This window comes from Oncorhynchus nerka, linkage group LG1 (genome assembly GCF_034236695.1).
Source record: "Oncorhynchus nerka isolate Pitt River linkage group LG1, Oner_Uvic_2.0, whole genome shotgun sequence".
NCBI classification, from domain to species: Eukaryota; Metazoa; Chordata; class Actinopteri; order Salmoniformes; family Salmonidae; genus Oncorhynchus; species Oncorhynchus nerka.
This window is the reverse complement of record NC_088396.1, coordinates 40,924,295-40,951,544: the sequence shown is the minus strand read 5'-3', so window position 1 is coordinate 40,951,544 and position 27,250 is coordinate 40,924,295. Positions and strand designations below refer to the sequence as shown.

The window sequence follows — 27,250 nt, the reverse complement described above, 5'->3', positions numbered from 1 at the left end:
TGTCTGTCTGTCTGTCTGTCTGTCTGTCTGTCTGTCTGTCTGTCCATTACACAGCCTGCATGGGACAATTTCTCCTCTCCTCTCCAGCCTCCTTGTCCTCCATTACACACACCTACTCCCATCCCCCATTGCTCTATTATTACCCTGCCTGAACCCCAAACACAGAGAGACAGAGGAGAATAGAGTGATGTGGAGGGAGGCAGCGGGTGTCTGACAGAGTGAGTTGATGCAGTGTTGGGTTACACAGCCACTCCTGTCCTGTCAGTCATAGTTGAGGAGTGCAGATAGGTGTAGAGGAGAGGAATGGGTGATCTCCCGTTGGCTGGCTGTCCTGTCAGTCATAGTTGAGGAGTGCAGATAGGTGTAGAGGAGAGGAATGGGTGATCTCCCGTTGGCTGGCTGTCCTGTCAGTCATAGTTGAGGAGTGCAGATAGGTGTAGAGGAGAGGAATGGGTGATCTCCCGTTGGCTGGCTGTCCTGTCAGTCATAGTTGAGGAGTGCAGATAGGTGTAGAGGAGAGGAATGGGTGATCTCCCGTTGGCTGGCTGTCCTGTCAGTCATAGTTGAGGAGTGCAGATAGGTGTAGAGGAGAGGAATGTGTATATGTGTGTTTTCTGAAGTGTTTTGCATCTCACCCTATCTCTCTCTCTCATTTCCTAGGAGACTATCAGGAGAAGATGTGGCCAGGAAGAGAACATTCTGAAATCAAAGGTGACGAATCTACTGTTTGTACTGTTTCTATGGTTAACTGAAGTTAGGATTTGTCCCGTGGTGTTAGATAAGCACCACACTCATCTCTCCCTTCCCCACCTTCCTTTCCCTTCCCCAGTGGAGAGAGACAGCCTGGCAGACTTCTATGTCCTGGGCCAGCGTCCCCCTCCCCACCTGGCCAGCCTGATCCAGCTCAGCCACCTCAGAGGGGGTGGAGGTGCTCTCCTCAAGGGTGGCTCCGTGGACCCCCAAAACCCCTCCCAACCCTCCCAACAACAACAACAATCCCAACAACAACACCCCCCCTCGCCCCATGGCCAGCACCACAACAGCCCCCCTCTACGTGGCCAGGTCCCCCCTCCCGGCCCTCCAACCTCCCTCCAACCTCTCCTCGGCCCAGGCGGGCTTCTCTCCCCCCAGCTCAGCCCTCAGCTGGTTCGACAGCAGCTAGCCATGGCTCACCTCATCAACCAGCAGCTAGCTGTTAGCCGCCTGCTAGCCCACCAGCATCCACAGGCCCTCAACCAGCATTTCCTCAACCACCCTCCTATCCCTCGCCCCCCCAAAGCAGGGGCCCCTGGGGACCCTGGGAGCAACCCGTCTGCTGCGGAGGTCTCCATTGATATCTACCAGCACGTCAGGGATGAACTGAAGAGGGCCAGCGTCTCACAGGCTGTGTTCGCCCGCGTGGCCTTCAACAGAACACAGGTAACCAGACTAACAGAACACAGGTAACCAGACTAACAGAACACAGGTAATACAGTTAACAGAACACAGGTAACCAGACTAACAGAACACAGGTAATACAGTTAACAGAACACAGGTAATATAGTTAACAGAACACAGGTAACCAGACTAACAGAACACAGGTAATACAGTTAACAGAACACAGGTAATACAGTTAACAGAACACAGGTAACCAGACTAACAGAACACAGGTAATAAAGTTAACAGAACACAGGTAATACAGTTAACAGAACACAGGTAACCAAACTAATAGAACACAGGTAACCAGACTAACAGAACACAGGTAATACAGTTAACAGAACACAGGTAACCAGACTAACAGAACACAGGTAACCAGACTAACAGAACACAGGTAATACAGTTAACAGAACACAGGTAACCAGACTAACAGAACACAGGTAATACAGTTAACAGAACACAGGTAATACAGTTAACAGAACACAGGTAACCAGACTAACAGAACACAGGTAATACAGTTAACAGAACACAGGTAATACAGTTAACAGAACACAGGTAACTAACAGAACACAGGTAATACAGTTAACAGAACACAGGTATACAGTTAACAGAACACAGGTAACCAGACTAACAGAACACAGGTAATACAGTTAACAGAACACAGGTAATACAGTTAACAGAACACAGGTAACCAGACTAACAGAACACAGGTAATACAGTTAACAGAACACAGGTAATACAGTTAACTGAACACAGGTAATACAGTTAACAGAACACAGGTAACCAGACTAACAGAACACAGGTAATACAGTTAACAGAACACAGGTAATACAGTTAACAGAACACAGGTAACCAGACTAACAGAACACAGGTAATACAGTTAACAGAACACAGGTAATACAGTTAACAGAACACAGGTAACCAGACTAACAGAACACAGGTAACCAGACTTGGATGGCCTTTAACAGAACACAGGGCAGAAAACCCACAAAGTGTTTAGCCACACACAGGGCAGGGCAGGGAAGGGCTGAAGAACTGAAGACACAGGGTGAGAGGATGGAAGGAATATCAAGGCTGATGTCCCATTCAATACAATAGCATTGTATTTGTATTATTGGGATGACTTTGAGACAAATTAGCAGCAATATCTTCTGATTTGGTTTCTCCTCTGGGTTTCAGACAGTTTCATCTCTCTGTATAGTGTTATGAGTGAGGTAATCTGGTGTGACAGCTTGCTGTGTTCCCACGTTCCAGTTCAGTTTCCTCCTCCGCCCTCCCAGCAGGACACACACCTGCTGCATTCACACACACCCCATTAGAGCCAATATGGAGCCCACATGAGGGGTGGGAGGTTACAGCTTTAGAGCAGGTGAAGGGTGTGTGTGTGTCTGCATGCTTGTGTGTACGTGCGAGTGAGTACAGTCTGTGTGTATACAAGCTGCAAGCCACTCATTCTAAAAGTATTTGCGGCGTGTGTGTGCGTGTGCGTGTGTGTGCGTGTGCGTGTGTGTGCACCAGGGCCTGCTGTCGGAGATTCTGCGGAAGGAGGAGGACCCTCGCTCTGCCTCTCAGTCCCTGCTGGTCAACCTCAAAGCCATGCAGAACTTCCTCATCCTCCCTGAGGGGGAGAGAGACCGTATTTACCAGGAGGAGCGTGAGCGCAGCATCAACCCCTCTGTCGGCCTGCCCCCTACCCCTACCTCCAGCCCCGGGGGCCCCCGCCTCTCTCAGGTACCCCGCCCTCCACCCACCACCCACCGATCCCCAAAACTACTGTAGTCACTCTCCACAAAACTCCCCTACAGCAGGGCCTGTGTGTGTCTGGTTGACTGTGTGATGTCTGTCTGTATTTGTGCCTCTTTGATGGATCAGGTTGTCTTACGTGTTTTAGTTTTCGTATGGATGTTGGAAAGTTTTCTTTGAGTTCGCTTTGGTTGGTGTCTGTGATGTTAGTATTGGTTGGTGTGTCTGTGATGTTAGTATTGGTTGGTGTGTCTGTGATGTTAGTATTGGTTGATGTGTCTGTGATGTTCATGTGTCTGTGATGTTGGTATTGGTTGGTGTGTCTGTGATGTTAGTATTGGTTGGTCTGTCTGTGGTGTTAGTGATGTTAGTATTGGTGTGTCTGTGATGTTAGTGGTGTTAGTATTGGTTGGTGTGTCTGTGATGTTAGTATTGGTTGGCGTGTCTGTGATGTTAGTATTGGTTGGTCTGTCTGTGGTGTTAGTGATGTTAGTATTGGTGTGTCTGTGATGTTAGTGGTGTTAGTATTGGTTGGTGTGTCTGTGATGTTAGTATTGGTTGGTGTGTCTGTGATGTTAGCATTGGTGTGTCTGTGGTGTTTGTATTGGTGTGTCTGTGATAGTATTGGTGTGTCTGTGATGTTAGTATTGGTTGGTGTGTCTGTGATGTTAGTATTGGTGTGTCTGTGATGTTAGTATTGGTGTGTCTGTGATGTTAGTATTGGTTGGTGTGTCTGTGGTGTTAGTATTGGTTGGTGTGTCTGTGGTGTTAGTATTGATGTGTCTGTGATGTTAGTATTGGTGTGTCTGTGATGTTAGTATTGGTTGGTGTGTCTGTGATGTTAGTATTGGTTGGTGTGTCTGTGATGTTAGTATTGGTTGGTGTGTCTGTGGTGTTAGTATTGGTTGGTGTGTCTGTGATGTTAGTATTGGTGTGTCTGTGATGTTAGTATTGGTTGGTGTGTCTGTGAGTTAGTAGGTTGGTGTGTCTGTGATGTTGGTATTGGTTGGTGTGTCAGTGATGTTGGTATTGGTTGGTGTCTGTGATGTTAGCATTGGTTGTGTGTCTGTGATGTTAGTATTGGTTGGTGTGTCTGTGATGTTAGTATTGGTTGGTGTGTCTGTGATGTTAGTATTGGTTGGTGTGTCTGTGATGTTAGTATTGGTTGGTGTGTCTGTGATGTTAGTATTGGTTGGTGTGTCTGTGATGTTAGTATTGGTTGGTGTGTCTGTGATGTTAGTATTGATGTGTCTGTGATGTTAGTATTGGTTGGTGTGTCTGTGATGGTCTGTGATGTTGGTATTGGTTGGTGTGTCTGTGATGTTAGTATTGTTGTGTGTCTGTGATGTTAGTATTGGTTGGTGTGCTGTGATGTTAGTATTGTGTGTGTCTGTGATGTTAGTATTGGTTGGTGTGTCTGTGATGTTAGTATTGCCTGCTGTCTGTGATGTTAGTATTGGTTGGTCTGTCTGTGGTGTTAGAATTGATGTGTCTGTGATGTTAGTATTGGTGTGTCCCTTGGTGTGTCCTGATGTTAGTATTGGTTGGTGTGCTGATGTTAGTATTGGTGTCTGTGATGTTAATTGGCCATTGGTTGGTGTCTGTGATGTTAATTGGTTGGTGTGTCTGTGTGTTAGTATTGGTTGGTGTGTCTGTGATGTTAGTATTGGTGTGTGTCTGTGATGTTAGTATTGGTTGGGAGGAGTATTGGTTGGGTGTCTGTGTTATTGGTTGGTGTGTCTGTGATGTTAGTATTGGTTGGTGTGTCTGTGATGTTAGTATTGGTGTGTCTGTGATGTTAGTAACCTGTGGTGTTAGAATTGGTGTGTCTGTGATCCAGATTGGTTGGTGTGTCTGTGGTGTTAGTATTGGTTGGTGTGTCTGTGGTGTTAGTATTGATGTGTCTGTGATGTTAGTATTGGTGTGTCTGTGACCCATTGGTTGGTGTGTCCCTGTCTGTGATGTTAGTATTGGTTGGTGCCCAAACCCCTCTGTGATGTTAGTATTGGTGTGTCTGTGATGTTAGTATTGGTTGGTGTGTCTGTGGTGTTAGTATTGGTTGGTGTGTCTGTGGTGTTAGTATTGATGTGTCTGTCATGTTGGTATTGGTTGGTGTGTCTGTGATGTTGGTATTGGTTGGTGTGTCTGTGATGTTAGTATCTGTGATGTTAACTGTCTGTGATGTTCATTGGTTGGTGTGTCTGTGATGTTAGTATTGGTTGGTGTGTCTGAAAACTCCCTGATGTTTGCAGGGCCTGATGTTGGTCTGGTTGACTGTGTGATGTCTGTCTGTATTTGTGCCTCTTTGATGGATCAGGTTGTCTTATTGGTGGTGTGTCTGTGATGTTTTATTGGTTGGTGTGTTTTCTGTGATGTTGGATTGGTTGGTGTGTCTGTGATGTTAATTGGTTGGTTGTCTTGATGTTTGTATTGGTGTGTCTGTGATGTTGTATTGTGTGTCTGTGATGTTAGTATTGATGTGTCTGTTGGTGTGTCTGTGATGTTAGTATTGGTTGGTGTGTCTGTGATGTTAGTATTGGTTGGTGTGTCTGTGATGTTAGTATTGGTATTGTGTCTGTGATGTTGGTATTGGTTGGTGTGTCTGTGATGTTGGTATTGGTTGGTGTGTCTGTGATGTTATTGTATTGGTTGGTGTGTCTGTGATGTTAGTATTGGTTGGTGTGTCTGTGATGTTGGTATTGGTTGGTGTGTCTGTGATGTTGGTATTGGTTGGTGTGTCTGTGATGTTAGTATTGGTTGGTGTGTTGGTCTGTGATGTTTGTATTGGTGTCTGTGATGTTGGTATTGGTTTGGTGGTGTGTCTGTGATGTTAGTATTGGTTGGTGTGTCTTGTGTTGGTGTCTGTGATGTATTGGTTATTGGTGTGTGTCTGTGATGTTAGTATTGGTGTGTCTGTGATGTTAGTATTGGTTGGTGTGTCTGTGATGTTAGTATTGGTTGGTCTGTCTGTGGTGTTAGTGATGTTAGTATTGGTGTGTCTGTGAGTATTGTTAGTGTGATGTTAGTATTGGTTGGTGTGTCTGTGATGTTAGTATTGGTTGGTGTGTCTGTGGTGTTAGTATTGATGTGTCTGTGATGTTAGATGTTAGTATTGGTTGGTGTCTGTCTGTGGTGTTAGTGATGTTGAGTATTGGTGTGTCTGTGATGTTAGTGGTGTTAGTATTGTTAGTATTGGTTGTGTCTGTGATGTTAGTATTGGTTGGTGTGTCTGTCTGTCTGTGATGTTATTGGTTGGTGTGTCTGTGATGTTAGTATTGGTTGGTGTGTCTGTGATGTTAGTGTGATGTTAGTATGTTGTATTGGTTGGTGTGTCTGTGATGTTGGTATTGGTTGGTGTGTCTGTGATGTTAGTATTGGTTGGTGTGTCTGTGATGTTAGTATTGGTTGGTGTGTCTGTGATGTTAGTATTGGTTGGTGTGTCTGTGATGTTAGTATTGGTTGGTGTGTCTGTGATGTTGGTATTGGTTGTGTCTGTGATGTTAGTATTGGTTGGTGTGTCTGTGATGTTAGTATTGGTTTGTGTCTGTGATGTTAGTATTGGTTGTGTGTCTGTGATGTTGGTATTGGTTGGTGTGTCTGTGATGTTAGTATTGGTTGGTGTGTCTGTGATGTTGGTATTGGTTGGTGTGTCTGTGATGTTAGTATTGGTTGTATTGTGTGTCTGTGATGTTAGTATTGGTTGGTGTGTCTGTGATGTTAGTATTGGTTGGTGTGTCTGTGATGTTAGTATTGGTTGGTGTGTCTGTGATGTTAGTATTGGTGTGTCTGTGATGTTAGTATTGGTTGGTGTGTCTGTGATGTTAGTATTGGTTGGTGTGTCTGTGATGTTAGTATTGGTTGGTGTGTCTGTGATGTTAGTATTGTTGGTGTGTCTGTGATGTTAGTATTGGTGTGTCTGTGATGTTAGTATTGGTTGGTGTGTCTGTATTGGTTGGTGTGTTAGTATTGGTTGGTGTGTCTGTGATGTTGATGTGTCTGTGATGTTAGTATTGGTTTGTCTTGGTGTGTCTGTGGTGTTAGTATTGATTGGTGTGTCTGTGATGTTAGTATTGGTTGGTGTGTCTGTGATGGTGTTAGTATTGGTTGGTGTGTCTGTGATGTTAGTATTGGTTGGTGTGTCTGTGATGTTAGTATTGGTTGGTGTGTCTGTGATGTTAGTATTGGTTGGTGTGTCTGTGATGTTATTGGTGTGTCTGTGATCTTATTGATCTTAGTATTGGCTGGTGTGTCTGTGGTGTTAGTATTGTTTGGTGTGTCTGTCTGTGATGTTAGTATTGGTTGGTGTGTCTGTGATGTTGGTATTGGTTGGTGTGTCTGTGATGTTGTTAGTATTGTTTGGTGTGTCTGTTGATCTTGATGTTAGTATTGGTGGTGTGTCTGTGATGTTAGTATTGGTTGGTGTGTCTGTGATGTTAGTATTGGTTGGTGTGTCTGTGATGTTAGTATTGGTTTGGTGTGTCTGTGATGTTAGTATTGGTTGGTGTGTCTGTGATGTTGGTATTGGTTGGTGTGTCTGTGATGTTGGTATTGGTTGGTGTGTCTGTGATGTTGATTGGTTGTTGTCTGTGATGTTGTATTGGTTGGTGTGTCTGTGATGTTAGTATTGGTTGGTGTGTCTGTGATGTTGGTATTGGTTGGTGTGTCTGTGATGTTAGTATTGGTTGGTGTGTCTGTGATGTTAGTATTGGTTGGTGTGTCTGTGATGTTAGTATTGGTTGGTGTGTCTGTGTATGTTGGTGTGTCTGTGATGTTAGTATTGGTTGGTGTGTCTGTGATGTTGGTATTGGTTGGTGTGTCTGTGATGTTGGTATTGGTTGGTGTGTCTGTGATGTTGGTATTGGTTGGTGTGTCTGTGATGTTAGTATTGGTTGGTGTGTCTGTGATGTTGGTATTGGTTGGTGTGTCTGTGATGTTAGTATTGGTTGGTGTGTCTGTGATGTTAGTGATTGTATTGGTTGGTGTGTCTGTGATGTTAGTATTGGTTGGTGTGTCTGTGATGTTGTTAGTATTGGTTGGTGTGTCTGTGATGTTAGTATTGGTTGGTGTGTCTGTTGATTGTTGGTATTGGTTGTTGTGTGTCTGTGATGTTGGTATTGGTTGGTGTGTCTGTGATGTTGGTATTGGTTTGTGTCTGTGATGTTGTATTGTGATGTCTGTGATGTTGGTATTGGTTGGTGTGTCTGTGATGTTAGTATTGGTTGGTGTGTCTGTGATGTTAGTATTTGGTGTCTGTGATGTTGGTATTGGTTGGTGTGTCTGTGATGTTAGTATTGGTTGGTGTGTATTGTTTGGTGTGTGATGTTGGTATTGGTTGGTGTGTCTGTGATGTTGGTATTGTTTGGTGTGTCTGTGATGTTGGTATTGGTTGGTGTGTCTGTGATGTTAGTATTGTGTTGATGTTGTGTCTGTGTCTGTGATGTTAGTATTGGTTGGTGTGTCTGTGATGTTAGTATTGGTTGGTGTGTCTGTGATGTTAGTATTTGGTTGTGATGTTAGTATTGGTTGGTGTGTCTGTGATGTTAGTATTGGTTGGTGTGTCTGTGATGTTAGTATTGGTGTGTCTGTGATGTTAGTATTGATGTGTCTGTGATGTTAGTATTGGTGTGTCTGTGATGTTAGTATTGGTTGGTTGGTGATGTTCTGTGGTGTGTCTTGATGTTAGCATTGGGTGTGATGTTAGTATTGTTGGTGTGTCTGTGATGTTAGTATTGGTTGGTGTGTCTGTGATGTTGTATTGGTTGGTGTGTCTGTGATGTTAGCATTGGTTGTGTGTCTGTGATGTTAGTATTGGTTGGTGTGTCTGTGATGTTAGTATTGGTTGGTGTGTCTGTTAGTATTGGTTGGTGTGTCTGTGATGTTGGTATTGGTTGGTGTGTCTGTGATGTTAGTATTGGTTGGTCTGTGGTGTTGTATTGGTTGGTGTGTATGTGACCAGAGTGTGTCTGTGATGTTGGTATTGGTTGGTGTGTCTGTGATGTTAGTATTGGTTGGTCTGTCTGTGGTGTTAGTATTGGTTGGTGTGTCTGTGATGTTAGTATTGGTTGGTGTGTCTGTGATGTTAGTATTGGTTGGTGTGTCTGTGATGTTAGTATTGGTTGTGTGTCTGTGATGTTAGTATTGGTTGGTGTGTCTGTGAAGTATTGGTTGGTGTGTCTGTGATGTTGGGTTGGTGTGTCTGTGATGTTTATTAATTGGTGTGTCTGTGATGTTAGTATTGGTTGGTGTGTCTGATTGGTTGGTCTGTATGTTAGTATTGGTTGGTGTGTCTGTGATGTTAGTAGTTGGTGTGTCTGTGAAGTATTGGTTGGTGTCTGTGGTGTTAGTAATTGGTGTGTCTGTGATGTTAGTATTGGTTGGTGTGTCTGTGGTGTTAGAATTGGATGTGTCTGTGATGTTGGTAATGTGTCTGTGATGTTGGTATTGGTTGGTGTGTCTGTGATGTTAATATTGGTTGGTGTCTGTGATGTTAGTATTGTGTGTCTGTGATCTTGGTGGTGTGTCACTGATGTTAGTATTCTGGTGTGTCTGTGATGTTGTATTGTTGTGGCTGAAGAAGTGTCTGTGATGTTAGGGTGGTGTGTCTGTGATGTTAGTATTGGTTGGTGTGTCTGTGAATGTATTGGTTGGTGTGTCTGTGATGTTGTATTGGCTGTGATGTTAGAAGAAGTGGTAACGTGTGTAAATGTTGTAGTTGTGGCTGAAGTAGTTGGTAACGTTGGTGTGTCTGTGATGTAATTGGTTGGTGTGTGATGTTGTATTGGTTAGTTAATTGGTTGGTGTGTCTGTGATGTTAGTATTGGTTGTGTGTCTGTGATGTTAGTATTGGTTGGTGTGTCTGGATGTTAGTATTGGGTGGTGTGTCTGATGTTGTATGTTAGTAAGTGATGTTAGTATTGGTTGGTGTGTCTGATGTTGTATTGAGTCTGTGATGTTAGCATTGGTGGGTGTCTGTGATGTTAGTTGTGGCTCAAGAGGTTAGAAAATGGAAAGGGGATGTACTAAACAGTCTGTAACATAGTGTGTAACTGATTGTTTCTATGTATGTTGTAGTTGTGGCTGAAGAAGTGGTAACGTATCTAAACGTTGTAGTTGTGGCTGAAGTAGTGGTAACGTGTGTAAAGGTTGTAGTTGTGGCTGAAGTAGTGGTAACGTGTGTAAAGGTTGTAGTTGTGGCTGAAGAAGTGGTAACGTATCTAAACGTTGTAGTTGTGGCTGAAGTAGTGGTAACGTGTGTAAAGGTTGTAGTTGTGGCTGAAGAAGTGGTAACGTATCTAAACGTTGTAGTTGTGGCTGAAGAAGTGGTAACGTGTGTAAAGGTTGTAGTTGTGGCTGAAGTAGTGGTAACGTGTGTAAAGGTTGTAGTTGTGGCTGAAGTAGTGGTAACGTGTTTAAAGGTTGTAGTTGTGGCTGAAGTAGTGGTAACGTGTGTAAAGGTTGTAGTTGTGGCTGAAGAAGTGGTAACGTGTGTAAAGGTTGTAGTTGTGGCTGAAGTAGTGGTAACGTGTGTAAAGGTTGTAGTTGTGGCTGAAGTAGTGGTAACGTGTGTAAAGGTTGTAGTTGTGGCTGAAGAAGTGGTAACGTGTGTAAAGGTTGTAGTGGTAACGTGTGTAAAGGTTGTAGTTGTGGCTGAAGTAGTGGTAACGTGTGTAAAGGTTGTAGTTGTGGCTGAAGTAGTGGTAACGTGTGTAAAGGTTGTAGTTGTGGCTGAAGAAGTGGTAACGTGTGTAAACGTTTGACAGGATCTATTTAGACCCACCATCACTAACCATGTCCCATACCACCTCATGCAGAAGGTGTGGGAGAGAGGTCTGGAGGAACAGCTCACTCCTGACGCCTGGGCTGCTATCTGGAAAAACAAGACCAAAGTCTCCTCTGTGGTGAGCCGTGTATTCATCCACAATCGCTTTTGACTCGCTCACAGAATGTACCTCATACAGAATTCCTTTTGGTCAGAAATGGCTGAATTACTTATGTTAAATACTGGCTATGATTTGTTTAGCTTGCATGGTACTGTGGAATCAATGGAGTAGTACATGACCATCGCTACTTCCTGTTGTAGCTACGGTACATGCAGTATATTTTGGTAATTGAGTACTGACTCTAAAGAAAGAGTTCTGTACCTCTCTTCACATGTTTACACTAAAGAAACAGCCTTTAACCTGTTGTCATAGTAACATGCGCTAGAGAGAGGGACACTTGGTTTTGTTATACTTCCCAACCCCACACAGCCTTATAGGACCATCACAGATAACATACTATGATGCCATACCAGGGCAAACACGCATTCTCTCTGTTCGGCATCATCATTATTATGTCTGTACATATTTATCTTGATGCCATAGTTTATACTTGGGAACGCCAGATTACTAGTCTGGACCTGCACAGATAACTTCAAAGTCTTCGAAGAGAACATAATGAGATTAAATACAGTGTAATTCAAACATAGATTAGAGTACAAAGGAGAGGAGAGAGACTGACTTAATGACTTTTAATCTGTATACATTCTCCATGTCAGAAACATGTATATCTATGTGTATAATGTGTGTAAAAAAACAAACGTAAACTGATCATCAACAGATTACCCATCATGCTTAGTTAAATCCTTTGGTCCTTGGTGTGCCAACATGTGGACTGGAGTTGGCAGTGTTACCCAAGCAGGCAAACTCTGGTAACTCATGGTTAGATAACTGTTTTCTCTGTGGACCCTCTCTCCCTGGTCCCTATCCCTCCTCCCCTCCAGCCCAAGCCACCAGGCCCCAACCCAGACCTGCCCCTGAAGCTGGAGTCTCTGGTCAACATCACGTCAGGTATCTATGATGAGATCCAGCAGGAGATGAAGAGGGCCAAGGTGTCTCAGGCGCTGTTCGCCAAGGTGGCTGCCAACAAGAGCCAGGTGAGAGGCCTGTTTGACCCATGACATTGTTCCTATCCTGCTACAATGTTCCCAACTATTGTGCCATAGTGTGTCCCTCTGTTTGAGGTAGAAGTGGCCCTTAACATCTAGGATCCCATTACCCAACTCCAAATCCTAACCTTAACCATTAAGGGAATGGAAACATATCTGGCCCTTGTCAGGTGGTTATGGGTAGTTTCTCTACCTCCTCCTGTCCCTGTGATGTGGGTGGGATGACCTTCTTCCTCAGGCTGTTGTGTCAGACTGTCAGTTAACTTCCACAGCAGTAGATAAGCAATACCAGACAGACAGAAAGTCAGTCAGTCAGTATCTGAGCCAAATACCAACCTGGGGAAGAACTGATCGACACTGGAGATCTCTCATATTGCTGGGAGATTACATGTGATACCTGTCCTGCATATCTCTCACCCCCCCATCACACACACACACACACACACACACACACACACACACACTCACACACACACACACACACACTCACACACACACACACACACACACACACACACACACACACACACACACTGTTTAGAGCACATGAAGAGATGGTGCTGCAGCATGTGAGTCACTCAGTGAGAATGGATATCTACAGCAGTGACACTGTTGTGTGTGTGTCTACGTGTGTGTGTGTGTGTTTGTGGCAGAGTGGCAGGTTGTGTGGTGATCAAGCTGTGTCTCCCAGGTTCAGGGGTCGGGGGGTCCGGGGCTGGCTAGGCTGGGCTGGGGTCATGGCTCACTGCACCCATCTGCTGCAGCTGAGAGGAGAGAGGGATGATGAGAGAGGTGGAGACCTGATCAGGTTATTAACACTGCATGCTGGTAGAGTCTGGATGCACACAACAGCTGGTGTCAGACTGGCCCATTCTAGCAGAGATAATCAAATCTTCTCCGTCTTTCCCTCCCTCCCTCCCTCCCTCCCTCCCTCCCTCCCTCCCTCCCTCCCTCCCTCCCTCCCTCTCTCCACCTCCCTATCTCAGGGCTGGCTGTGTGAGTTGCTGCGGTGGAAGGAGAACCCTAGCCCAGAGAACCGTACTCTGTGGGAGAACCTGTGTACCATCCGGAGGTTCCTGACCCTGTCCCAGACAGAGAGGGACATGGTGTATGAAGAGGAGTCAAGGCACCACCACAGTGAGAGAGTCCACACTGTACTACACCTCCCCCAAGACCCACAGGTGAGACCAGCCCATCTAGGATCAGATGAACCTAGCCTCCATGCTAACCTTAGTGCTATGGATCAGATGAACCTAGCCTCCATGCTAACCTTAGTGCTATGGATCAGATTAACCTAGCCTGCATGCTAACCTTAGTGCTATGGATCAGATGAACCTAGCCTGCATGCTAACCTTAGTGCTATGGATCAGATTAACCTAGCCTGCGTACTAACCTTAGTGCTATGGATCAGATGAACCTAGCCTGCATGTTAACCTTAGTGCTATGGATCAGATGAACCTAGCCTGCATACTAACCTTAGTGCTATGGATCAGATGAACCTAGCCTGCATGCTAACCTTAGTGCTATGGATCAGATGAACCTAGCCTGCATGCTAACCTTAGTGCTATGGATCAGATGAACCTAGCCTGCGTACTAACCTTAGTGCTATGGATCAGATGAACCTAGCCTGCGTACTAACCTAGTGCTATGGATCAGATGAACCTAGCCTGCGTGCTAACCTTAGTGCTATGGATCAGATGAACCTAGCCTACATACTAACCTTAGTGCTATGGATCAGATGAACCTAGCCTGCATGCTAACCTTAGTGCTATGGATCAGATGAACCTAGCCTACATACTAACCTTAGTGCTATGGGTCTGCACTGTCCATCTCTATGTGAGTACAGAGTTTTATACAGCATAGCACTATTTATTTTTATTAAAACAATTTCAAATAAGAAATGATTTGAGCAGGAAAGATAATACAATCGATACATATGAGACAACATCAATGTGGGGTAGAGAACAGAGACCCCAGTCACATATTCATAACAACAGGGATCCACAAATAATGATCCATACCAAAAAGATGTTTAGACACCTATGCATATAGCATCATACACAGAGGTACAGTAGTCCAGCCTTGCTGATTAAATTGACTTTCTCCAATGCCAGCCAGAGTCATTATTGGATGGAATACCTTTCTACCTCCTTCTGTCCTTGTGATGTGGCTGGGGTCGGTCAGAGGTCATGACCCTCTTCCCCAGGCTGTTGTATCAGACCGTCAGTGTGTATCTGCCCCAAATACCAACCTGGGGAAGAACTGATCGACACTGGAGATCTCTCATACTGCTGGGAAATTAGATGTGATACCGGTCCTGCATATCTCTCACAACCCCACCCTTAACCCCCCCTTCAACCCCACCCTGCAATCTCACCCTCAACCCCCATCCTGCAATCTCACCCCTTAACCGCACCCTTAAACCCCACCCCTCAACCCCACCTAACCCCCACTCAAACCCCCACCGTCAACCCTCAACCCCACCCTAACCCCCACCCTCAACAAACACTGTTTAGAGCACATGAAGAAATGGTCTTGCAGATTAAATGGACTTTCTCCAATGCCAGCCAGGGTCGTTATTGGATGGAAATCACTGAGGACACACATGCATTATGCATTAAAACTGAACACACACACACACGCACGTGCACACGCGACCATTCTGTGGTCACAGTATTATCAGGATTACCATGTGGACAAAGGTACAAAGGCCAGGTCCCCCCCCATTCCTCCTCTCATTTTGATTGATTTATTCTTAGTTATAATTCATATTTCACAGTAATAACTACAATATTGAAAGGGGGATACCTAGTCAGTTGTACAGCTGACTGTCTTCATCTGAAATGTGTCTTCCCCATTTAACCCAACCCCTCTGAATCAGAGGGTAGAATGCAGATGTTCCCACCTTGCCAACTCAGGGATTCAAACCAGTGACCTTTTGCTTAATGGCCCAATGTACTTCACCGCTAGGCTACCTGCCTCTCCAGTGACCACAACATAAATGAACATGTTAATATCATATAAGGATATTATCAGTGAGGATCCAGTCATCTCCACAGGGGAGTAAACAGACTGTTGTTGTATTGTGTTGTGGGGAGGAAATACCCCGTTAGGAGGGGGTAAGGGGACAGGATGGGGACACACCCAGACACGTCAAATGTCAAGGTGAGACTACCCACCCACAGTGTGTCTATATCACTATGATACATCCAACACAGAACACGTGACCCACTCTACCAAACACACACACACAGACGGACGGACGGACAGACACACACATATACAGACACACACACACACACACACACACACACACACACACACACACACACACACACACACACACACACACACACACACACACACACACACACAAATACACTCACTGTACACTATACACACACAAATACACTCACTGTACACTATACACACACAAATACACTCACTGTACACTATAGACACACAAATACACTCACTGTACACTATAGACACACAAATACACTCACTGTACACTATACACACACAAATACACTCACTGTACACTATACACACACAAATACACTCACTGTACACTATAGACACACACAAATACACTCACTGTACACTATAGACACACAAATACACTCACTGTACACTATACACACACAAATACACTCACTGTACACTATAGACACACAAATACACTCACTGTACACTATACACACACAAATACACTCACTGTACACTATACACACACAAATACACTCACTGTACACTATAGACACACACAAATACACTCACTGTACACTATACACACACAAATACACTCACTGTACACTATAGACACACAAATACACTCACTGTACACTATAGACACTCAAATACACTCACTGTACACTATAGACAGCACATTATGTGAATACTATTCAACCCCAGACACCCCCACACCCCCACACAACCCCAGACACCCCCACACAACCCCCACACCTCCACACAACCCCCCACATCCCCAGACAACCGCACACACCCCCAGACAACGCCACACACCCCCAGACAACGCCACACACCCCCAGACAACGCCACACACCCCCAGACCACTGCACTATAACATTTTAATTATGATCATGGCTGATCATGGCTGGTCGGATGTCTGATCATGGCTGGTCGGATGTCTGAGCATGGCTGATCATGGCTGGTTGGGTATCTGAGCATGGCTGGTCAGATGTCTGATCATGGCTGGTCAGATGTCTGATCATGGCTGGTTGGGTGTCTGAGCATGGCTGATTGGGTGTCTGAGCATGGCTGATCATGGCTGGTTGGGTGTCTGAGCATGGCTGATTGGGTGTCTGAGCATGGCTGATCATGGCTGGTTGGGTGTCTGATCATGGCTGGTTGGGTGTCTGAGCATGGCTGGTTGGGTGTCTGAGCATGGCTGGTTGGGTGTCTGAGCATGGCTGGTTGGGTGTCTGAGCATGGCTGGTTGGGTGTCTGAGCATGGCTGATCATGGCTGGTTGGGTGTCTGATCATGGCTGGTTGGGTGTCTGAGCATGGCTGGTTGGGTGTCTGAGCATGGCTGGTTGGGTGTCTGAGCATGGCTGATTGGGTGTCTGAGCATGGCTGATCATGGCTGGTTGGGTGTCTGATCATGGCTGGTTGGGTGTCTGAGCATGGCTGGTTGGGTGTCTGAGCATGGCTGGTTGGGTGTCTGAGCATGGCTGGTTGGGTGTCTGAGCATGGCTGGTTGGGTATCTGAGCATGGCTGGTTGGGTGTCTGAGCATGGCTGATCATGGCTGGTTGGGTGTCTGAGCATGGCTGATCATGGCTGGTTGGGTGTCTGAGCATGGCTGGTTGGTTGGGTATCTGAGCATCGCTGGTCAGATGTCTGATCATGGCTGGCTGGTTGGGTATCTGATCATGGCTGGTTGGGTGTCTGAGCATGGCTGGTTGGGTGTCTGAGCATGGCTGGTTGGGTGTCTGAGCATGGCTGGTTGGGTGTCTGAGCATGGCTGGTTGGGTGTCTGAGCATGGCTGGTTGGGTATCTGAGCATGGCTGGTTGGGTGTCTGAGCATGGCTGATCATGGCTGGTTGGGTGTCTGAGCATGGCTGATCATGGCTGGTTGGGTGTCTGAGCATGGCTGGTTGGTTGGGTATCTGAGCATCGCTGGTCAGATGTCTGATCATGGCTGGCTGGTTGGGTATCTGATCATGGCTGGTTGGGTGTCTGAGCATGGCTGGTTGGGTGTCTGAGCATGGCTGGTTGGGTGTCTGAGCATGGCTGGTTGGGTGTCTGAGCATGGCTGGTTGGGTGTCTGAGCATGGCTGGTTGGGTGTCTGATCATGGCTGGTCAGATGTCTGAGCATGGCTGGTTGGGTGTCTGAGCATGGCTGGTTGGGTGTCTGAGCATGGCTGGTTGGGTGTCTGAGAATGGCTGGTTGGGTGTCTGAGCATGGCTGATCATGGCTGGTTGGGTGTCTGAGCATGGCTGGTTGGGTGTCTGAGCATGGCTGATTGGGTGTCTGAGCATGGCTGATCATGGCTGGTTGGGTGTCTGAGCATGGCTGGTTGGGTGTCTGAGCATGGCTGGTCGGGTATCTGATCATGGCTGGTTGGGTGTCTGAGCATGGCTGATCATGGCTGGTTGGGTGTCTGAGCATGGCTGGTTGGGTGTCTGAGCATGGCTGGTCGGGTATCTGATCATGGCTGATTGGGTGTCTGAGAATGGCTGGTCGGGTATCTGATCATGGCTGATTGGGTGTCTGAGCATGGCTGGTTGGGTGTCTGATCATGGCTGATTGGGTGTCTGAGCATGGCTGGTCGGGTATCTGATCATGGCTGATTGGGTGTCTGAGCATGGCTGATCATGGCTGGTTGGGTGTCTGAGCATGGCTGATTGGGTGTCTGAGCATGGCTGATCATGGCTGGTTGGGTGTCTGAGCATGGCTGGTTGGATGTCTGAGCATGGCTGGTTGGGTGTCTGAGCATGGCTGATCATGGCTGGTTGGGTGTCTGATCATGGCTGGTTGGATGTCTGAGCATGGCTGGTTGGGTGTCTGATCATGGCTGGTTGGATGTCTGAGCATGGCTGGTTGGGTGTCTGAGCATGGCTGGTTGGGTGTCTGAACATGGCTGGTTGGGTGTCTGAGCATGGCTGGTTGGGTGTCTGAGCATGGCTGGTTGGGTGTCTGAGCATGGCTGGTTGGGTGTCTGAGCATGGCTGATCATGGCTGGTTGGGTGTCTGAGCATGGCTGGTTGGGTGTCTGAGCATGGCTGGTTGGGTGTCTGAGCATGGCTGGTTGGGTGTCTGATCATGGCTGGTTGGGTGTCTGAGCATGGCTGATCATGGCTGGTTGGGTGTCTGAGCATGGCTGGTTGGGTGTCTGAGCATGGCTGGTTGGGTATCTGAGCATGCCTGATTGGGTGTCTGAGCATGGCTGATCATGGCTGGTTGGGTGTCTGAGCATGGCTGGTTGGGTGTCTGAGCATGGCTGGTTGGGTGTCTGAGCATGGCTGATCATGGCTGGTTGGGTGTCTGATCATGGCTGGTTGGATGTCTGAGCATGGCTGGTTGGGTGTCTGATCATGGCTGGTTGGATGTCTGAGCATGGCTGGTTGGGTGTCTGAGCATGGCTGGTTGGGTGTCTGAACATGGCTGGTTGGGTGTCTGAGCATGGCTGGTTGGGTGTCTGAGCATGGCTGGTTGGGTGTCTGAGCATGGCTGGTTGGGTGTCTGAGCATGGCTGATCATGGCTGGTTGGGTGTCTGAGCATGGCTGGTTGGGTGTCTGAGCATGGCTGGTTGGGTGTCTGAGCATGGCTGGTTGGGTGTCTGAGCATGGCTGGTTGGGTGTCTGATCATGGCTGGTTGGGTGTCTGAGCATGGCTGATCATGGCTGGTTGGGTGTCTGAGCATGGCTGGTTGGGTGTCTGAGCATGGCTGGTTGGGTGTCTGAGCATGGCTGGTTGGGTATCTGAGCATGCCTGATTGGGTATCTGAGCATGGCTGATCATGGCTGGTTGGGTGTCTGAGCATGGCTGGTTGGGTGTCTGAGCATGGCTGGTTGGGTGTCTGAGCATGGCTGGTTGGGTATCTGAGCATGGCTGGTTGGGTGTCTGAGCATGGCTGATCATGGCTGGTTGGGTGTCTGAGCATGGCTGGTTGGTTGGGTATCTGAGCATCGCTGGTCAGATGTCTGATCATGGCTGGCTGGTTGGGTATCTGATCATGGCTGGATGGGTGTCTGAGCATGGCTGGTTGGGTGTCTGAGCATGGCTGGTTGGGTGTCTGAGCATGGCTGATCATGGCTGGTTGGGTGTCTGAGCATGGCTGGTTGGGTGTCTGAGCATGGCTGGTCGGGTATCTGATCATGGCTGATTGGGTGTCTGAGCATGGCTGGTTGGGTGTCTGATCATGGCTGATTGGGTGTCTGAGCATGGCTGGTCGGGTATCTGATCATGGCTGATTGGGTGTCTGAGCATGGCTGATCATGGCTGGTTGGGTGTCTGAGCATGGCTGATTGGGTGTCTGAGCATGGCTGATCATGGCTGGTTGGGTGTCTGAGCATGGCTGGTTGGGTGTCTGAGCATGGCTGGTTGGGTGTCTGAGCATGGCTGATCATGGCTGGTTGGGTGTCTGATCATGGCTGGTTGGGTGTCTGAGAATGGCTGGTTGGGTGTCTGAGCATGGTTGGTTGGGTGTCTGAACATGGCTGGTTGGGTGTCTGAGCATGGCTGATCATGGCTGGTTGGGTGTCTGATCATGGCTGGTTGGGTGTCTGAGCATGGCTGGTTGGGTGTCTGAGCATGGCTGGTTGGGTGTCTGAACATGGCTGGTTGGGTGTCTGAGCATGGCTGGTTGGGTGTCTGAGCATGGCTGGTTGGGTGTCTGAGCATGGCTGGTTGGGTGTCTGAGCATGGCTGATCATGGCTGGTTGGGTGTCTGAGCATGGCTGGTTGGGTGTCTGAGCATGGCTGGTTGGGTGTCTGAGCATGGCTGATCAGGGTGAGTATGACTATCTGGGTGTGTACAGTATGTCAGCCTTTTTATACATTTACATTGTAGTCAACTTACAGGAACAATTAGAGTTAGGTGCTTTTCTCAAGGGCACATCAACAGACTTTTCACCTAGTCGGCTCAATTCAAACCAGCGACCTTTCAGTTACTGGACCTACGGTCAGGCTACCTGCCGCCCCATATCTACAGTACCATGTGACATGTACTGTTTGTGTTTGTCCATTAGATCCACATGTGTGTGTGTGTCTGTGTCTGTGTCTGTGCCTGTGCCTGTGCCTGTGCCTGTGTCTGTGTGTGTGTCTGTGTGTGTGTGTGTGTGTGTGTGTGCGTCTGTGTGTGTGTGTGTGCGTGCTATGATGATGATGGCTCTCCTCCCAGCAGTACACACTCTGCTGCCCTGCTTATACCTCCATGTGTTTAGCAGTAAGTGCGTCCCTCTGCTAATTTGGCAGGCCCTGCCTTTATGAATAATTTCTCTATTGTTTTTGCTAAATTGAATTCTGCTGGGTAGTGGGTACTGTGCGCTGCCTGCACCTTGGATTGAGACCCCACGAGTGCTGGACTAGATAGTGAGCTGGCAACAAGCCCCCTTCTTTCTATACACATAAACTCTCACAGACACACACACAGACACACACACAGACACACACAGACACACACACAGACACACACACAGACACACCCTGACACACAGACACACACACACACACACACACACAGACACACCCTGACACACGGACACACACACAGACAGACACACTATTCTTTCTGCTGCCCCCCTCTGTCTCGTTATGTAGTTTCATTCATCTACACATGCTAACACTTTTATAAACCTATTGCTTCCTCTGATGGTCTAATTGTCAGTTTGAGGGGCTGAGTTCAGCTCTCAGCTGGGTAAACCACAGCCAGCTTAATGCTTTAATTACAGATAAGTGGAAGGATTTCCACACACACATGTGCAGCTACATCGTACATGATTTCAGTTACTGTACAAGTACTATAAAACAACTCAGTATTCAAGTCACACACCTATGCAACAAAGACAGGCTCAGTCCCACACGCACGCACGCACGCACGCACACACACACACACACACACACACACACACACACACACACACACACACACACACACACACACACACACACACACACACACACACACACACACACACACACACACAAGCCCCCCCCCACACACACACACACACTGACTCATCCATTCCCCAGGCCCGGTGACACAGGAGAGAGAGGGAGAAGAAAACACATACTGATTAACAGGAAAGGTGAAAGGTGAAGTGATGCAGAAAGTCAACAGAAAACTTATTTTCTGTCATTACATATTTATTTGTGTGTTAATGGTGTCTCCGGTGGCAGAAAACTGTCCCATGCAGCATCAACACACAGACACACACACAGTGAAACACACACACACACCACCCGTGGTCTGCCCGTGGCCCCAGGAGAACAAGCCCTCATTAAGGCTTTAGTCTGAATATTTCATGTAGTATAATTATTTAATAGCTCTGCATCTCTGTAATTCGCCTTGATTTGTGTTAAAAAGGAAACCTTTTTCTTTAATGCAATGAACTTACAAGAAGCTTCCGAGTGGCGCAGCGGTCTAAGGCACTGCATCTCAGTGCTAGAGGCTTCACTACAGACCCTGGTTCGATTCCAGGCTGTAAATAATTAAAATACAGCATTCCCTGGTCGCAACTGAAAGAAGGAAAAAAAACAAGAGAGAAAATGGAAGAATATTGAATTATGCCACGTGGAGAACAACTTCCATCCAGAGTTTACAGTACTGTGTAGCTGTAAAGTGACTGATGTTTACAGTATCCTAACGGAGAGGTTGGTGGAGGGGTAGAGGCTCAGCTGGGGGGATGAAGGGGTAGAGGGTAGCAGCTTAACTGGAAGGGTGAAATGATAGAGGACAGAGGGGAGGGAAGGGGGTTTCATCGCTTAGCAGGATTGGGGTTTGGAGTCATGTTGGCTTGGCACTGACTATCTTCATGAGAGAATGGTGGTTGGGCTGACTGGTGGTTCCTTAATCCAGAGCCCATACCCCTCGTGTGTTTGGCTAGGCTCTCTCCTGTTGCCACAGATATCATCATTAGTGCATGAAGGAGACCAGGCCTCTGTGTCTGTAAATCAGTCTGTGAGAGCAGTAAAGAAATGACTGTCTGGTGTCTATTTGTGAGTGTGTGTTTGTTCCTGGTTGTGGAAGAGGGAAGGGCTTGTAACTCCCAGATGTTTCACTATCAATTTAGATATTAAGTGTTTCAATTTCTCTGTGGGGGGGTTGCGAGGTTGTGAGGAGTGTGTGGTCCAACCTACACTCTTCCTGTAAATCACCCAACCTACACTCTTCCTGTAAATCACCCAATCTACAATCTTCCTGTAAATCACCCAACCTACACTCTTCCTGTAAATCACCCAACCTACACTCTTCCTGTAAATCACCCAACCTACACTCTTCCTGTAAATCACCCAACCTACACTCTTCCTGTAAATCACCCAACCTACACTCTTCCTGTAAATCACCCAACCTACACTCTTCCTGTAAATCACCCAACCTACACTCTTCCTGTAAATCACCCAACCTACACTCTTCCTGTAAATCACCCAACCTACACTCTTCCTGTAAATCACCCAACCTACACTCTTCTTGTAAATCACCCAATCCATACTCTTCCTGTAAATCACCCAACCTACACTCTTCTTGTAAATCACCCAACCTACACTCTTCCTGTAAATCACCCAACCTACACTCTTCCTGTAAATCACCCAACCTACACTCTTCCTGTAAATCACCCAACCTACACTCTTCCTGTAAATCACCCAACCTACACTCTTCCTGTAAATCACCCAACCTACACTCTTCCTGTAAATCACCCAACCTACACTCTTCCTGTAAATCACCCAACCTACACTCTTCTTGTAAATCACCCAATCCATACTCTTCCTGTAAATCACCCAACCTACACTCTTCTTGTAAATCACCCAACCTACACTCTTCCTGTAAATCACCCAACCTACCCTCTTCCTGTAAATCACCCAATCCATACTCTTCCTGTAAATCGCTACCCTCAAACAGCCCCCACATGTGAAATCTGAACAATTTGATGGTCTGGCTTTCCCTCAATATTATTTAAGTAATACCCTGTTATTATTGAGGGAGAGAGAAAAGAGAATGGCTATTATCTTTATGTGGGTCCTTTAATTTTAATGCACCACATATTTCTAGTTTAGAGTTCCAGAGCAGAGTCACAGTGACTGAGCAGGGGCCCGGGTTGGGAAACCAGCGGGACAGAGCTACAGTATGTAGTAGCATCCTGGCTCTCTGACACTCCTCTACCATCTCACAACACAACTGGACCACAACACTGTCTCTAATCCCACTGACTCCCCTGGTCTGGCTGTAATCACCTCTCACCTTTACTAACCTTGACTCTGTCTCACCCACCCTCCTTGACCTCTCCTCTGCAACCCTTCTCACCCCTCCGCCCCCTCACTCTTCTTCTTTACTGGGGGAACCCAGTCTACCACCTAATCCTTCCTCAAGTGCACATCTCCCCCAGTGTTGTTAATGATCAGTGGGTATTTGCGTAACTCCAACCAGAGAGGAGACTGGAGACACGTCCCTCTCTACCTCAGCGGGTTATGTTCTGGCCCTGTCTGGTTAAACAGTGATGATGGTCCGTGATTGATGGCAGAGAAGGTGGTTGTAGTTTTACTACGTGCTAAACCTACATCCAGGTCATAGGTCAAAGGTAGCTATAATATTGTCCATCTGCCATGGTATCTAAGCTATGAAGCACTGACTGGCTCTGTCCTGGCCTCAGCCAATGAGCCCCGCTGTTAAACATGGCTCAGCCAATGGGCATCGCTGTTGTTACCTAGTTGAACTTGTTGTTGAAAGACCTCTGACACATGTGGAATGGCTCTCTACTCTGTAGCTTTGATGAGGGGTCACTGATCCCCACTAATCAGTTGTACTGTTTTTCTCACCAGGCGCTGCACAGGCAACTCCCACAGCCCCTGAAGCACCACTCCCCCATGCGCGAGGACCCCGTGCCCGCCCAGGGTAACGAGGAAGGGTCACAGAACATTGAAAGAGGTGGTGGTGGGGGTGGCTGCACGGGCGGCCCAGGAGTCGGTGGTTCCATGGTCGTTAAGAAGCCTCGGTCGCGCACTAAGATCTCTCTAGAAGCCCTGGGCATCCTGCAGAGCTTCATCCAAGACGTTGGTCTGTACCCCGACCAGGAAGCCATCCATACCCTGTCAGCCCAGCTGGACCTGCCCAAACACACCATCATCAAGTTCTTCCAGAACCAGCGCTACCATGTCAAGCACCACGGCCGGCTGAAGGAGCTGGGGGAGGGGGCTGGCGGCGTGGACGTCAGCGAATACAGAGACGAGGAGCTCCTCTCCAGCTCAGAAGACCCTGAGTCCAGTGAGGATGGTCACGAGGAGATGTACCCCACTACTGAGAGGGAAGGAGGGGAGAGAGAGAGCAACGCAGCAGGGTCAGCCTCTTCCCTGGCCCCAGCCCCAGGCCAGTCTTCAGTGACCAGTATGGGAGCCATGGAGGAGAGCAAGGACAAGGGGCATTCTCATGGTCAGGGTGGGGGCCGAGCCAGCTCCCTGCCCCCTAGTAGCTCCTCATCCAGTCCCAGAGAACAGGCTGACTTCCAGAGATAGAGACCCAGAGACTAGATGAGACACTGGAAGAGATGGGCGGAGACATGAGAGACAGAGAGAGAGAGAGAGAGAGAGACAGAGAGAGAGAGAGAGAGAGAGAGAGACGAGGGGAAGGGAAGGGAAGGGAAGGGAATGGGAACAAAACACTGGGAGAGGGGAAGAGAGGCATCGATGAGACAATGAGAGACTCACTGACACACACACACACACACACACACACACACACACACACACACAAATATAAACAGACAGAAGCGATCCTAAGGAGGGCTCGTCAAAGAGGGATTTCAGTGAAAATACAATGTGTTACCTCAGCAACAGGGATATGCCATGAAAGAGCAGCCATGTGGAACAGTTAGAATAGTATGTTCACTGAACCAATAGACAGAGAGAAAACCAAACACACACATCTCACCCCTGTCCACAAGAGGAACTCGCCACATCAACATCACTCTTGAATTGAGCCAATCCCAAAATTCAGCTTTACCCAAGAGGGCCGGCTCTCATCTGCTCTGTCCAATGACTACTCTCCCTAATGTCTCAACCACACCCACATGCTGAGCACTTGTCCTGATTTCAATGTTGGGTCTTGAGTCAGGCCCCTAACTGATGCTCATAGACTGAATACTGGGGGCCTGCTCAGACCTCCTTCCTCCTATGGTCCCTCAGCTCCAGATCTACAGCACATAACTGGCTGCTGTAGCTGTCCTCCAACTCCTTCCCCTCTCCGCCCCACTAGTCATTCTAGTCTTGTACACCCAGTGGTGTACAAGGACACTCAGGATAACAGTTACTCTGGTCTGTCCTCTGTTCCCCCTGCATACCCAACCTCTCCCTATGTGGAGAGAAACAGGGAGGGACACAACAGAATGGAGGTCCAGCAATCAATCAATCAGCCACTTTATGTGCGCTAGCCCACCCCTTCACTCTTCCTCTCTCTTTCCCCCCATCCCTCGTTCCCTTCCTCATTCTCTCTCTCTATAATTGGTGCCCACAGTGTCCCCCTCCACCACACCTACCCACATGTAACTTCTCCACCATATTTATTGCTATCTTTATCCATGATTATCATTATCATTATTGTTATTGTTGTTATTGTTGTTATTGTTGTCATAGCTGTTTATTTTTTACTTCTATTTTCATGCTTGTAATATTGGCTTTTGGTGGTTGTTTTGGTAACGAGAGACGTTTTTTGAGACATGAGAAACACACACTGCTGAACAAGAGTGGAAGAGAAACCAGAAAAGAAGCAGTTACTGTAACATTTATCAAAGTAGAAATCCATGTTGTGTCTAAGCAACTCACGCGTTTTTCCAAAGGGAGACCGGCTGAAACTGGAATCCAAAGAGTAAAGGAAACACAATGAATGAACTGAGGTTTTGTTACAGATGTTACCAATCTGACATGTTTGGGGCCGTTGGGCAACACGGCAGGCTTGACCTCTGTGTGTTATGTACAAGTGTGTCTACAGTTCAGTACAAATCCTTATCTGAGAGCGGGTACTTGTGTCGAAGGATGCATCCCAGAGAGAGGGAATAGGGTGGCATTTGGGGCACAGACAAAGTAACAGAGTAACCATTATTTACCTGTCTGTCTCTAGGCAGCTTGTACTGTAATTCATTAATCAATCATACAATACATTGTGTTTTATCGCTATGATTCTGTCGATCTTTATGAATCAGGGTTAAATCTTGTTTCTGTATGTCAAATGTCATGTGATCCAGTGACACGCCATGCACAGAGAGGACTGTCACATCCATCAGAGTGAATACCAAGCCCTGACCCAGAACAAGTATTTTCATACTTCCCCAGTTCCCACCCCACGTCCTGCCACAACACACACACACACACACACACACACACACACACACACACACACACACACACACACACACACACACACACACACACACACACACACACACACACACACACACACACACACACACACACACACACACACACACACACACACGCAGAGTGACTGTGGCTAGCCCTGCATTTCTCCAAGCCAATCAATTAGAGGCCTCCCTAAAGCCTCATGACTGAGGTTTCTAATAAGAGGCAGCGCACAGGGACTCACAGTAATTCACATGGAAAGGCTGCTGGCTGAATGGTTGGCTGGGTAGCTGGCTGGTTGGCTGGGTAGCTGGATGGTTGGCTGGGTAGCTGGTCACACAGACCAGAACAAGGTCCATGTTCATTAGGAATGGTAAAATTAGTCTTCAAATGCAATATGAATATGAGCATTCTTATACCCCATCATATGTTCATGTTGCCTGTGCTGTTCTCACCTCTGGCCTTGTGTTACTGGCCCAGCTCTCCTTCAGGTATTGTGAGGCAGAATAGAAATTGCCTATCGCCCATTTGTGTCTCTGTCCCTTTTGGTTCTGTAAACCATTTGGGTCTGTGCTGTGTGATTGGTCCATCAATCAGGAGCCATTAGCAGCTATCCAGAGCCATGTGGT

The 27,250-nt window shown here is 47.2% G+C and overlaps 1 protein-coding gene across 8 annotated transcripts in view; it reads left to right on the top strand.

Moving 5' to 3' along the window:
• The window catches only part of LOC115124618 (DNA-binding protein SATB2-like), a 91,246-nt gene extending 64,808 nt beyond the window's left edge, over positions 1-26,438 (top strand). For 2 of the 8 annotated variants that reach the window (XM_065018834.1, XM_065018848.1), the window contains 7 exons: positions 661-711; positions 830-1,419; positions 2,935-3,147; positions 10,971-11,057; positions 11,921-12,073; positions 13,072-13,266; positions 24,072-26,438. In XM_065018834.1, coding sequence (XP_064874906.1) covers positions 661-711; positions 830-1,419; positions 2,935-3,147; positions 10,971-11,057; positions 11,921-12,073; positions 13,072-13,266; positions 24,072-24,782 — 2,000 coding nt within the window. In that variant the 3' untranslated portion in view covers positions 24,783-26,438. Of the gene's footprint in view, positions 1-660; positions 712-829; positions 1,420-2,934; positions 3,148-10,919; positions 11,058-11,920; positions 12,074-13,071; positions 13,267-24,071 lie in introns of all 8 variants that reach the window. The other 6 variants (XM_065018821.1, XM_065018842.1, XM_065018839.1 and 3 more) reach the window with 5 other exon arrangements.
• The last annotated feature ends 812 nt before the right edge of the window (positions 26,439-27,250 follow it).